The sequence below is a fragment of the Salvelinus alpinus genome, chromosome 20, assembly GCF_045679555.1.
Source record: "Salvelinus alpinus chromosome 20, SLU_Salpinus.1, whole genome shotgun sequence".
Classification (NCBI taxonomy): Eukaryota; Metazoa; Chordata; class Actinopteri; order Salmoniformes; family Salmonidae; genus Salvelinus; species Salvelinus alpinus.
This window is the reverse complement of record NC_092105.1, coordinates 38,006,567-38,021,093: the sequence shown is the minus strand read 5'-3', so window position 1 is coordinate 38,021,093 and position 14,527 is coordinate 38,006,567. Positions and strand designations below refer to the sequence as shown.

Sequence of the window (14,527 nt, the reverse complement as noted above, 5' to 3'; positions counted from 1 at the left end):
AACTCTGAAACATGCATGAGAGCACCAGCTGTACCGGAAGACTGTGTGATCAAGCTCTCCGCAGCCGATGTGAGTAAGACCTTTAGACGGGTCAACATTCACAAGGCCGCAGGGCCAGACGGATTACCAGGACGAGTACTACGAGCATGCGCTGACCAACTAGCTAAATGTCTTCACTGACATTTTCAACCTCTCCCTGTCAGAGTCTGTAATACATCAACATGTTTTAAGCAGAACACCATTGTCAAGCCCTGACCATAGTTTGCTTTGTATGTTTTATGTTTTGTTTGGTCAGGGTGTGATCTGAGTGGGCATTCTGTTGTATGTCTGGTTTGTCTATGTCTATGTGTTAGTTGCTTGTGTCTGCACTATTATATATAGCGTCACGTTCGTTTTGTTGTTTGTATTAGTTTGGTTAGGTTTTCTTCCCTTTTCTCAATATAGGGGGTGCTGTTTCAACGTTAGCATTTATCGTCTCCAAATTAAACTGCCTCATACTCAATTCTTGCTCGTACAATATGCATATTATTATTACTATTGGATAGAAAACAATCTATAGTTTCTAAAACCGTTTGAATTATGTCTGTGGGTGAACCAGAACTCTTTCTACAGCGAAACTCATGACAGGACATGCGAAGCTCTGAAAAATAGTCTCTGATCTCGGATCAGTTTTAAACTCTGTGTGTGCCCTATGGCTTGACATGAACTGCACCCGCCTTCCCCTGGATGTCAGTAACCAATGAGAAGTGGAATGGTGTCTCTATGGAGTGAGATGACCCATCTTTTTGACGCTCGCCAGGGCGCAAGGGAGGACATCAGAATCGCATGCTCAAAAGCTCTCGTTATTGATCAAAGATCTATCCGTCTGTGATTTAGTTCGATATAGGTGTTAGAAACATCATAACGAAGTTATTTGAAACCGATTTATATCAGTTTATGCGAGTATATTGCTATTTTTCTGAATTTCCTTAGTATTGCGTTTGACGATTTGGGCATGTGTGTGTCGTGTAGCTATCGTTAGCTGCTAGTTCTGAAGTTGAGGAGGTCGTTTTACAACAAAGCAACGATACTTTTGGACAAAGGACACATTGCCCAAGATACTGATGGAAGCTCGTCCAAAAGTAAGAGTTATTTATGATTTTATTCCGTATTTATGTGGAAAAATGTAAACGCATTTTTCGGCCATTATTGCGGCACTAGTCTGGCTGTAACGCACACTGTATGTCTAGTAACGTTAATTTAAAAAATCTAAATCAGCGGTTGCATTAATAACCAATGCATCTTTCATTAGCTGTCCAACCTGTATTTTTTTAGTCAATCTAATCGATAAATAATCGTAATCATAGGTGCCTTTCTAAGATGGCGCCGGCCCGAATGCATGCCATGTTTTGACAGATTACATTGCATAACCAAGATTTTTGATGCTAAATATGCACATTTTCGAACAAACTCTATATGCATTGTGTAATATGATGTTACAGGACTGTCATCTGAAGAATTCTGAGAAGGTTAGTGAAAAAATTAATATATTTTGGTGGCGATAACGTTATCGACCCTTTTGGGTTGATTCAATGCTGGGTGATGTTAGCTCATGTGGTATGCTAATATAACGATATATTGTGTTTTCGCTGTAAAACACTTAGAAAATCTGAAACATTGTCTGGATTCACAAGATCTGTGTCTTTTGATTGCTGTATGCTGTGTATTTTTCAGAAATGTTTTAGGATGAGTATTTTGGTAATTGACGTCGGTCTCTGTAATTATTCCGGCTGCTTCCAACGCTATTTCAGATTGCAGCTGCAATGTAGAAATGTGATTTATACCTGAAATATGCACATTTTTCAAAAAAAAACTATCCTATACCATGAATATGTTATCAAACTGTCATCTTATGAAGTTGTTTCTTGGTTAGTGGCTATATATATCTTTATTTAGTCGAATTAGTGATAGCTACTGATGCAGGAAAAAAATGGTGGAGAAAAAAAGTGGTGTCTTTTGCTATCGTGGTTAGCTAATAGATTTACATATTGTGTCTTCCCTGTAAAACACTTAGAAAATCTGAAACATTGTCTGGATTCACAAGATCTGTGTCTTTCGATTGCTGTATGCTGTGTATTTTTCAGAAATGTTTTAGGATGAGTATTTTGGTAATTGACGTCGGTCTCTGTAATTATTCCGGCTGCTTCCAACGCTATTTCAGATTGCAGCTGCAATGTAGAAATGTGATTTATACCTGAAATATGCACATTTTTCAAAAAAAAACTATCCTATACCATGAATATGTTATCAGACTGTCATCTTATGAAGTTGTTTCTTGGTTAGTGGCTATATATATCTTTATTTAGTCGAATTAGTGATAGCTACTGATGCAGGAAAAAAATGGTGGAGAAAAAAAGTGGTGTCTTTTGCTATCGTGGTTAGCTAATAGATTTACATATTGTGTCTTCCCTGTAAAACACTTAGAAAATCTGAAACATTGTCTGGATTCACAAGATCTGTGTCTTTCGATTGCTGTATGCTGTGTATTTTTCAGAAATGTTTTAGGATGAGTATTTTGGTAATTGACGTCGGTCTCTGTAATTATTCCGGCTGCTTCCAACGCTATTTCAGATTGCAGCTGCAATGTAGAAATGTGATTTATACCTGAAAAATGCAAATTTTTCTAAAAAAACTTATCCTATACCATGAATATGTTATCAGACTGTCATCTTATGAAGTTGTTTCTTGGTTAGTGGCTATATATATCTTTATTTAGTCGAAATTGTGATAGCTGCCCATGCAGGAAAAAAATGGTGGAGAAAAAAAAGTTGTGTCTTTTGCTATCGTGGTTAGCTAATAGATTTACATATTGTGTCTTCCCTGTAAAACATTTTAAAAATCAGAAATGATGGCTGGATTCACAAGATCTGTATCTTTCATCTGGTGTCTTGGACTTGTGATTTAATGATATTTAGATGCTTGTATTTACTTGTGACGCTATGCTAGGCTATGCTAGTCAGCTTTTTTACTGTGGGGGGTGCTCCCGGATCCGGGATGAGTACCAACTAAAAGTTAAATAAATAGAAGAATGTATTCACTTCACGCTGCGCCTTGGTCCTCCTCTCTTCCACATTACGACGAGCGGACAGAATAACCCACCACAATCGGACCAAGCAGCGTGAAAGAGAGGATCAGCGCGTTGTGGAGAAATGGACTTGGGAGGAGATTCTGGACGGTAAGGGACCCTGGGTACAGGCTGGTGAGTATCGCCGCCCCAAAGCTGAGCTGGAGGCAGCGAAAGCGGAGAGGCGGTGGTATGAGGAGGCTGCACGTAAGCGCGGCTGGAAGCCAGAGAGGCAGCCCCAAAAATGTATTGGGGGGGGCCACACGGGGAGTGTGGCTAAGCCAGGTAGGAGACCTGAGCCAACTCCCCGTGCTTACCGTGGAGAGAGAGCGACCGGGCAGGCACCGTGTTATGCAGAGATGCGCACGGTGTCCCCGGTGTGCAGGCATAGCCCGGTGCGGTACATAACAGCACCTCGTATCGGCCGGGCTAGATTGGGCATCGAGCCAGGTGCCATGAAACCGGCTCTACGAATCTGGTCACCAGTGCGTCTCCTTGGGCCGGGGTACATGGCACCAGCCCTACGCATGGTGTCCCCGGTTCGCCAGCACAGCCCAGTGCGGGCTATTTCACCTCGCCGCACTGGCCTGGCTACGGGGAGCATTCAGCCAGGTAGGGTTGGGCAGGCTCGGTGCTCGAGACCTGTAGTGCGCCTCCACAGTCCGGTTTATCCGGTGCCTTCTCCACGCACCAGTCCGCCTGTGACAGCCCCTCGCACCAGCCCAGTACCACCAGTGCCTACACCACGCACCAGGCTTCCTGTGCGTCTCCAGGGCCCTGTACACCCTGTTTCTCCTCCCCGCACTCGCCCGGAGGTGCGTGTCCCCAGCCCAGTACCACCAGTGCCGGCACCACGCACCAGGCCTACAGTGCGCCTCGGCACGCCTGAGCTGCCCGTCTGTCCAGCGCCGCCTGAGCTGCCCGTCTGTCCTGAGCCGTTAGAGCCATCCGTCAGTCAGGAGCCGCCAGAGCCGCCCGCCAGTCAGGAGCCGCCAGAGCCGCCCGCCAGTCAGGAGCTGCCAGAACCGCCCGCCAGTCAGGAGCTGCCAGAGCCGCCCGCCAGTCAGGAGCTGCCAGTGCCGCCTTTCAGTCCCGAGTTGCCCCTCGGTCCTGAGCTACCCCTCAGTCCTGAGCTGCCCCTCAGTCCAGAGCTGCCCCTCAGTCCAGAGCTGCCCCTCAGTCCGGAGCTGCCCCTCAGTCCGGAACTACCCCTCAGTCCTGAGCTACCCCTCAGTCCTGAGCTACCCCTCAGTCCGGAGCTGCCCCTCCGTCCAGTGACGCCCTCTAGGATGGTTTTCAGTCCGGGACCCGCTGCAAGGGTCCCCGCTCCAGAGGCGCCACCAAAGCGGGTTATGACTATGGTGGAGTGGGATCCACGTCCCGCGCCGGAGCCGCCACCGCGGACAGATGCCCACCCAGACCCTCCCCTATAGGTTTAGGTTTGCGGCCGGAGTCCGCACTTTGAGGGGGGGTACTGTCACGCCCTGACCATAGTTTGCTTTGTATGTTTTATGTTTTGTTTGGTCAGGGTGTGATCTGAGTGGGCATTCTATGTTGTATGTCTGGTTTGTCTATGTCTATGTGTTAGTTGCTTGTGTCTGCACTATTATATATAGTGTCACGTTCGTTTTGTTGTTTGTATTAGTTTGGTAAAGTTTTCTTCTTAAATAAATAGAAGAATGTATTCACTTCACGCTGCGCCTTGGTCCTCCTCTCTTCCACATTACGACGAGCGTGACAACCATAGTGCCTGTGCCCAAGAACACTAAGGTAACCTGCCTAAATGACTACCGACACGTAGCATTCACGTCTGTAGCCATGAAGTGCTTTGAAAGGCTGGTCATGGCTCACATCAACACCATCATCCCAGAAACACTAGACCCACTCCAATTTGCATACCGCCCCAACAGATCCACAGATGATGCAGTCTCTATTGCACTCCACACTGCCCTTTCCCACCTGGACAAAAGGAACAGCTATGTGAGAATGCTATTCATTGACTACAGCTCAGCGTTCAACACCATAGTGCCCTCAAAGCTCATCAATAAGCTCAGGACCCTGGGACTAAACACCTCCCTCTGCAACTGGTTCCTGGACTTCCTGACGGGCCGCCCCCCAGGCGGTAAGGGTAGGTAACAACACATCCGCCATGCTGATCCTCAACACAAGGGCCCCTCAGCGGTGCGTGCTCAGCCCCCTCCTGTACTCCCTGTTCAATCATAACTGCACGGCCAGGCACGACTCCAACACCATCATTAAATTTGCCGATGACACAACAGTGGTAGGCCTGATCAAGTTCCTTGGTGTCCACATCACCAACAAACTAACATGGTCCAAGCACAAAATGACAGTTGTGAAGCGGGCACGACAAAACCTATTCCCCCTCAGGAGACTGAAAAGATTTGGCACGGGTCCTCAGATCCTCAAAAGGCTCTACAGCTGCACCATGAGAGCATCCTGACTGGTTGCATCACAGCCTGGTATGGCAACTGCTCAGCCTCTGACCGCAAGGCACTACAGAGGGAATTGGCATCACTGGGGCCAAGATTCCTGCCACCCAGGACCTCTATACTAGGCAGTGTCAGAGGAAGGCCCTAAAAATTGTCAAAGACTCCAGCCACCCTAGTCATAGACTGTTCTCTCTGCTACCACACGGCAAGCGGTACCGGAGCGCCAAGTATAGGTCCAAGAGGCTTCTAAACAGCTTCTACCCGCAAGCCATAAGACTCCTGAACATCTAGTCAAATGGCTACCCAGACTATTTGCACCCCCCCCCCCCTCTCCACACCACTGCCACTCTCTGTTGTCATCTATGACTAGGTCACTTTAATTAACTCTACCTACATGTACATACTACCTCAACTAACTGGTGCCCCCACACATTGACTCTGTACCCCCCTGTATATATTGTTATTTAATTTTTTACTGCCACTCTTAATTACTTGTTACTTTTATCTCTTATTCTTATCCGTATTTTTTGAAACTGCACTGTTGGTTAGGGGCTCATAAGTAAGCATTTCACTGTAAGGTCTACACCTGTTGTATTCGGCGCATGTGACTAATACAATTTGATTTGATTTGATCAGCTACCTAAGGATGCGGACGTTCCGCAACAGAAAGCAAATGAACAGGGGGAAGAATGAAAATAAAGGGAAATCCTGCCTCCTGGTTAATTTGCAAGTAAACTCAGCTTTTCCAGGAATCCCATGAGTGCTCTTATTGGATAAGTTAAGTTATCTGAGGGCCTGGCCACTTCCCACCTCGCAGGAGAAACGCGTGGTGACATGGTGGCCCTTTTCACCCCTCTGTCTTTACAACAAAACAACTCACAATAGAAGGGCCATACCTCGCTCCCATGGGGCCCGAGGCATCTTTGTTGGAACAACGGAATGAAAGAAAAGATGGTTGTTACAAATTTAGGGCAAGTGTATTTTCATTGTGTTGTACTTATGTGAAATAGTGTCATACAAAACGCGGATGTCTATTTATAAAGCTGGAGGTCGATGCACTTGGGTTTATGTCAACAGAGTTATTCAGCCTTCCAGTTCAGCCTTCTAATTATACCTTCTAAATGAAGGGCTTTCACATTTACACCGCTCAAAATATTATGAGTGCATTTGATTTGTGTACTCATTTTTGTTCATCATCTGACTGCCAGGCAGGATGAAGAGCTGCACCGTGCTACAGTACAGCGAGCCAGAGAGAAACACAACTGGAGCTTGGCTTGTCTGTGGTTGTTAGTGTGGGGACCTCCATCACAGCGGGAGTGGTCCATTAACAGAGGAAACACTGACAACATATTACAGCCCAGAGCCAGAGCTCTGAGAGGGCTTCTTTCAGACAAGCTATACAGCTTTACACACAGTTCTAATTGCTGCATTCTTATAACAGCAGCGGGAAGCCATAGTGTGTGTGAGACTCCAGTATGTGTGCCTGTTAATGTATGTCAGAATGACTTCCTCCCCTATTCCACATATAGGGAGACTTGGGAGTGGAATTGCAGCTGACATGCTGACTCATGTGCACACACACGCACACACACACAAACACACACGGGGGGAGGGGATGGGAGGAGGGGGGGTTGGAGATTGCACAATAGCAGACTAATAAGCATATCATTGATTCTCAAGGGTGAAATATCAATGAAAAAGAAAACTTACAAAGCCACCAGCAAAACTAAGACAGTATTACATTAGTGTTTACGCTACAGTAAATATCTAGCAGAATATATTACCATCAACAGCAGTTGACGGGTGCGTGCATGACACAATATACAGAAACACATTCTAAATGGACACGTTGACATTCAAACACAATCCAAATTACCTGAGGCTACAATGGTGTGTCACATGGACCCGGAGTCACAGAGATGACACCCCAATGGCACCCTATTCCATGTATAGTGCACAACCTTTGACCAGGGTCCATAGGGCCCAGTCTATAGGGAATAGGGTGCCATTTGGGACACAGACACCACCAAGCTGCCTTCCATCTGAGACTAGGATGTTATAACCTCCCATGTTTCGCTGTGATGAAATTACACCTGCCCCTGCCCCTGGTGGTTGTGTTGTGTAGATTCTGGGTACGGGTAATCCTGGGAGTGAATTGTTGTTTGCTCTAGTTGTAACCAGCTAAGCACAGGGGGCAAGGCCTCTCTGGGTAGCCACCCGCCTGGTCCAGTTACAGGATAGAAGGAATCTACTTAGGGCTCGGACACACCGGTAGCGTTTGCCGGCCGAAGGTACTTAGCGTCTCTGAACAGAGTACTGGCTGTAATTTGCAAACCGAGCACAAACTGATTCTACATGTAGAATCGTGGGAAAATGTTGTCAGTGAGACGTCCACCAGCAGGTCATCCATAAAACACACCACCTCGAATGAACGGCAGATCAACGGCAGATCAACATTTGGTGCGGTATGTGTGGTCCCTTAAGCACCCAGAACATAACATTTTTAATTTGGAACAAGACAGAGTACTGTCTTTATCTGAGACATTAGCATGGACCAAACCAAATGCTGCCTAATGTACCATCAAATATTTTCACATCCAGTCCATCAAAAATGCAAACAACAGCTGTGAGAGAAGCTGTGGCCTAGTCTATAGGGGAGAAATGCCTATGCATACTGTACACAGAATCATTTGGTATTTACTGGTGGTGCTTTAGGTTTCAGGCACTCCTGCTCTTATTCCTTAAAGGCCGAAAGCAGCTGTTTTTATATCAATATCAAATCATTTTGGGGTAACAATTAAGTACCATACTGTAATAGAGTTCCATTAAAATGGGAAGAAAATTGCTTTTTAGCAAAAAACTATTTCTCAAGCAAGTATTTTGCTAGGACTGCCTGGGGATGGTTTGAGTGGTGAGGGGAAAACTGAAAACAAGCTGTTATTGGCAGCGAGGTTTGGAACTCTCGTTGTTATTGGTCTATTAACCAATTTACTGCATGGTATTGTCACCATGGAAAGCTGAAACTCCCGCTCATGCAAATCTGCTGCTTAGAAAGTCCTGTGTATATTGCATTTTCAACAAGAAACTAACACTGATCACATTTTTTAACACTTTTACATTGTTAGTTTCATCAGCTGTTGTACAATATGATACAAAACAGGAGAAACTGCATTATGACAGCACTTTGCCTTTAAGGCTGGAAGAGGAGGGATGCAAGAAGGCCTAAAGACAAGGGTGAGAGGAGGCAGCTGGGATGGATAATACTGTCGGACGGATTATACGGGCTCTGCTAGGCTTTGTTCAACTTGTACAAGACATTTAATTACACACACAGCAACAACATTGAACTATGGTACAACACACACATCCTGCTGCCGAGATAAACAAAATACAACAGAGGGCATCTGAGGTATTAAAGAAAAATACAGAACATGGCGTCCCTACCATAGCACAATGCTAGTTCACTCCGGTTGTTACTAAACCAACACTACACAGCATTAACTGCAGGTAGACTTCATTCATTAACAGCAATTAGTTGGGTAATGATGGTGATGGCTACATGGACTACTAGCCACCATACAGACGCATGGATGGTAACGAAGAGCTAAACCAACTCTCCATAAACCACCCACCCTAAACCCAGCACACAGAGCAGCATTTGGTCTGTTTACATACAACAAATTATGGTGGGACACAGACACACAGACACATAGCGAGAGACTATGGGCCTGCAGGCAGGCAGGTAAGCAGGCAGGCAAGGGCCATGATCGGCTGATGCTGTTGATAAGGCTGCAGGTTAAGGTTCACTCTCTCGTCATGTACTTCATGAACACCGGCAATGAATCACTGACTGTCAAGGAAGGAACTACGCTAATGCAGTTACACAACAAAGATAAGAGGGCTTGTCAGGACGCTTTAGCCTGTGACGCTGAAATACAATATCAACAATATATTTTGACAGGCTGAAGACGTGTTAGACCCCTAATACAATAATCAGTTAACCTATAGTGCACCTATCATGATGTTTCATATTCAAGCAAAGTCAAGCAATTTCAGAGATTAATCAACCCCTCGATGACCCGAGAAATGACTAGATTTACCAAGGTAAGAATACTTTCATATGGCTTTTTCAACTGATTAAAGCGATAGATGATATAATCCCATAACTAAGGTCTGGTCTGGATTCACCCCCCTCCCACCCCTTCGAGCAGCGTTTCCCAAACTCGGTCCTCGGGACCCCACGGGGTGCATGTTTGGGTTTTTGCCCTAACCACTACACAGCTGATTCAAATTATCAAAGCTTGATGATAAGTTGATTATTTGAATCAGCTGTGTAGTGTTAGGGCAAAAAAACAAAACATTCCCCCGTTTGGGGTCCCGAGGACTGAGTTTGGGAAACCCTGCCTTAGGGCATCTCCAACCCTCTCGGCAAAGTATTTGTACATGTGCACTTAAGGCATCCCCCTCCCTTCACACCGGTAAAACTACGCATTTGCAATATCTCCCCCCAACACACTGGTATCACGAGCCTTGGATCCCGTCCGTCTCACCCCAAACAGCCATTTCAAAAAGCTACACTCTTAAACAAACATTGCTCTTCCTCCATTTCATAAATTCTTTAAACTCTGAGGTTTCTCTCAATTATTAATGCTTCGAGTACATCCAACGCCCGCATTGCAGCATTCTCTTTAAAAGATCACTGCCTAAAATAACAGTGTCTTTCCCTCACAACATAGGAGAGAAAAAATACAAATCCATCCTCCTTGCATGCAATTCTTTTGTTCCCTCACACACACTTCTCGGTTTTTAATGGAGCCCCTGCTTTCTCTTCCATCCTTAACTCCAAATACAGGCAGAGTCACGGGCCTCTATGAAATATTGAGGCCCCTTCTTCTTCTCCAGGATGAAATAATGTGCTGGCTGCTGCTCCGGCTGGGGCTCTTTCCTTCCACATCACAGCTGATATGTGCTTTGAAGGCATCGGGAAACACAGGCCACATGAGAGACTCAGGAGCTTTATTGTTTTGACATCTTCATAACAGTTCTAGGGATGGGAGCATGAATGGGGAGGTTTAGAAAGTCACAGTGGCTCCACACAGTGCTTCCCACGACGATGCACAGCAATTACTGCTCTGTTCAACTACTTAGTGTACAGGCAAGACAGCAAGGCAGCACAGGGATGCTGAAAGGGGCTCAGGCTAACTGCTCTGTCAGCTCTCTGCTCTGATGCTGTTTAAGTAGAGCATATTTTTAGGATAGGCTTTAGCTACATACTGTAGTAGCCCTGTGCTATGGTAACGCGCCCTTGTTCTGTACAAAGTGAGGGATCAGTGGCCCCCTGTTTGCATCCAAGGAGCATCCTTATGTCTACACAGAAAGCACTACATTTCAGGAAGCACTCGATTGAGGACCTCAAACTAAGGGCCCTATTCAATCAATAGTTCAAGAGCAATAAGGGCATTCTTTGTGGACTACTTCTTACCAGTGAAGAAGTTCTTGGCTCGGAGGTAGCTGACACTTAGGCGGAGGATGGAGAGTTTGTCCAGGCTGGTGGTGACCTCCTCTGGGAAGGGCAGGAGGCTGGCCAGCCTCTCCAGCTCTCCATTTAGACGGTCCCGGTGGCGCTTGGAGGGGTTCGACTTGGCCCCCTCTGATGGGGGCTGTTTCACCCTGAGAGAGAAGAAACCATTCATTTAAACGTAATATTTTTACAGAAAATTATAGGTAGGTCTTCTGATAAATTATAATTATTGTTGTTCATTATTAAAAATTATTACCAATATCAATATTTTTTTACAAATGATAATTTTGTAGAAATAAATAAATCATTCAAATAATTCAAAAAAATGTTTTAGAGAAACATTAAAATGATGAAAACACATAAGGAAAATACAAAAACATGAATTTCCTTGTGTGAATGACAAAATGGTTTTTATTGTTAATTAATACACTTTGAGTTATCATGTATAGTGCTCCAACAACCCACTCATGCTTTAACAAATAATTTCAATAAATGCCCCCAGAGCATTGAATGCACTGCAGGCATTGTACCATGAACAGCAACACATTCTCCACTCACAACAAACAATGTTGATTCAACAAAGACGTATGTATGTAAACAGATGTTAGGACTATATTCATGTTAGGCCAATTTTCCGTATTAAATTAGTAAATGACTAAATAGGCCTATTTCAAAAATAATAATACACAGGCTATAAATGGAAATGCAATAATAGTAAAAAGCCATTTGTTGTATGAATTTGCACAGTGCATTTTGACGCAGGAATGGTTCTATTTCAGTGAGGAATTCCAGCAGGTGCAAGGTGCAATTGCTCTTAAATATCTGAAAGTGCTTGCCTTATGCACCTGTACCTCCATCACAAACATTGGACATTGTCCCATTTGTTTCCATCAAACATTTTTACCCAGAACCAACGGAAGGTAGTGTTGACATAAAATCGCGCAGCATATTTGCAGCTGTGGTAGAATTGCATCATTAAAGTGGATGTAAACACGTTATTTCAAAATGCAATGTTTACAGTTAAAGACTTCGTTATAGACTTTGGTTAAAACATAAAAAATAATGCAATGAAGTTAAAAGTACATGTAGACTACACGTGATAACAAAATAACAAATGCAAAAACAATAATTTAGGAAGACAAGTGAAACGTTCGCGAGCATACTACTTTAAGCTTACTGGGAAATCGAATTAAATATCGAATTACGATCACATTTGATATCCAGAAAATGTTGTACTATTGATTTATGGTAGCCTATATATTCTGTAACAAATTAATACTCGTATAGTCAAATAAACTGCTATACAATGTGAGTGCCTGGTCGAGGCCTTTCTGACACTGCCCTGTAGGGCGCACTAGAAGTAGTTGATTTGTCCTGTCGTGCGCCATCCACTTATCAATTTAACTCAGGTTAAAATATGCTATTTAAGTTTGCACAATTGATGACAAATTGACATCTATTTCGAGCTGTCATGGATGGCCTACTTACAACGGGCGCTAAAAGAGGATAGCTGGTATGGGTGCAGGGCTTAAGAACATTACGCTATTTCTGTTTGCAAAAATACCTTTCAATTCATAGAAATACGATGTACTTACGCTCTCTGGACTGGTTTTCTCCTTTTACGTCCAGCATACATGATGTGGCTGTATTGCAAGCCCGATGAATCTCCCAAAAATGATATTAGCGAACAGTTGCCTTCGAGCTACATATAGCCCACAAGAAATGTTGTTATACTAATCCTTCAGATGAAGAACGTAAACACATTAGCGAGAGGCCAACCACATCTAAACGAAAAACAACAAACAGTGCTACTTTTAGTTTATATTTTCTCATTTAACTGTGCGCTGATCCAGAGATGGGAGAATAATTCAAATGTCTATAAATGCATGGTGATGCATGGCATCGTTGCGCGCTCAGATTGCCATCCAGACTGCCTCCGTTAAAATTGATAAAATGTATTAAAGTTGCAATGCTGTTTATAATCCATCGACAAGGTTAATTGGCCTGCAAAACAATGCTTCAAACCAATATACAACCAAAGTAATTATTCTCCTCGTCTAGCGGAATGGTGATCTTGATGTGCAGTGCCAGTGCGTTTAGGAAGGCTTAATCCTCTTCCATGCACCTTCTATGCACCTTTCCAATGATTTCCCAGGCAATTTTTTTCATATTTTACACTGATAATAATCGAACAACGTTGTTAGGATATTGTATATATTGTATATTAGTCCTATGCTAAACTTCCGCTATTTCCAATTATCGAGTCAGTTTCGGGCACGCGCATCACCCTGCCAGGGTCCGGGGCACAGATTTAGGCGGGCACGCGCAATAGACATTAGGCAAGCAAGAGAGGTCTGCGGGTGCATCATGAGAAAATCTCCTGGAAACACAAGCAACCACGTCAATGTTTGCGCGTTCCTGAGCGGCCTGTTTCGTCCAATCAGAGTGGAGATGAGAGAGTAGCGGTTAATGTTGAGCCTAAGTGGCCTTTGCTGTATTTGGGTCAGAGGTTAGACTTTTAAATAATGAAACCATGCTATTCTAAATTCATGATTTAGCATAGCCATGGTGTTGAGATTCAATGCAATAAAAAAAGAATGTGTCCACATTTCTACACTTTTGTGCCATAGCATACATTTGATTCATAAAAATGTTTACATACCTGCTGATATGTTACAAAATTCAAACATAGGCCTACCTCTTTGCATATAAATTCATGATTCATCTGATTACTTTTTTTTGTTTTCATTTATAGGCATGCTTGAAATAGTTTGCTCGGAACTGTGTCTGTCTAGGTCAAGGCCTAATAAAATCTATTACTGCTGGAAAGCAGCTGAGCTTCTCATAATCTTAACAAAATGTACACAGGCAGGCTCAAGTGAATGCTTTCACAAAATAAAACTATGATAATGCATACATGGAGTCCTGTGACTGGCGATCCCGATGCTGAGAGAGCAGGGCCTATATATCCTGTGCTACGTGAAGATGAGAGAGACACATATAGAATCATGTATGTAGAGCAGAGCCTTTTGTTTCTCAGTACAACACATAGTTAGTGGCTGGTAGCTCACCATACATATCATTGAGCCTGCACCACAAATATGTTGTTTATGATTTTTTTCATGGCTTTTGGGGAATTATGCATTCTGTGTAGTGTACCAAAAATGAAGCAGTGTACATAATATGCTAAACGAGATGAAAATAGTACAAAATGGGTATGGTTTGGGACATTTTGTTTGTTGTTGGAAACCACTTATACTATAAAAAATAAATATCAACTACAACCAACCCGCAATTCTCACTAGCATTTCAAAATGTCAACTGTCAGTCCCACCACTGCTCAGAGCAGACCAAATATGATGACTGATGGCATTGTTCATCTTCCCTGCTTTGACTTTTCTTCTATTCAATGAGTGGGGACCAGGCAGTTTTGTTTAGTTGTTTGTCGGTTAA

General features: G+C 43.8%; 1 protein-coding gene across 1 annotated transcript in view; it reads right to left on the bottom strand.

The window, feature by feature from the left end:
* LOC139546795 (aryl hydrocarbon receptor-like) overlaps positions 1-13,378 on the bottom strand; it is a 55,472-nt gene extending 42,094 nt beyond the window's left edge. The window contains exons 1-2 of the mRNA XM_071355583.1: positions 12,670-13,378; positions 11,036-11,223 (exon numbers count right to left, since the gene is read on the bottom strand). Coding sequence (XP_071211684.1) covers positions 11,036-11,223; positions 12,670-12,710 — 229 coding nt within the window. The 5' untranslated portion in view covers positions 12,711-13,378. The remainder of the gene's footprint in view (positions 1-11,035; positions 11,224-12,669) is intronic.
* Positions 13,379-14,527: the final 1,149 nt, after the last annotated feature.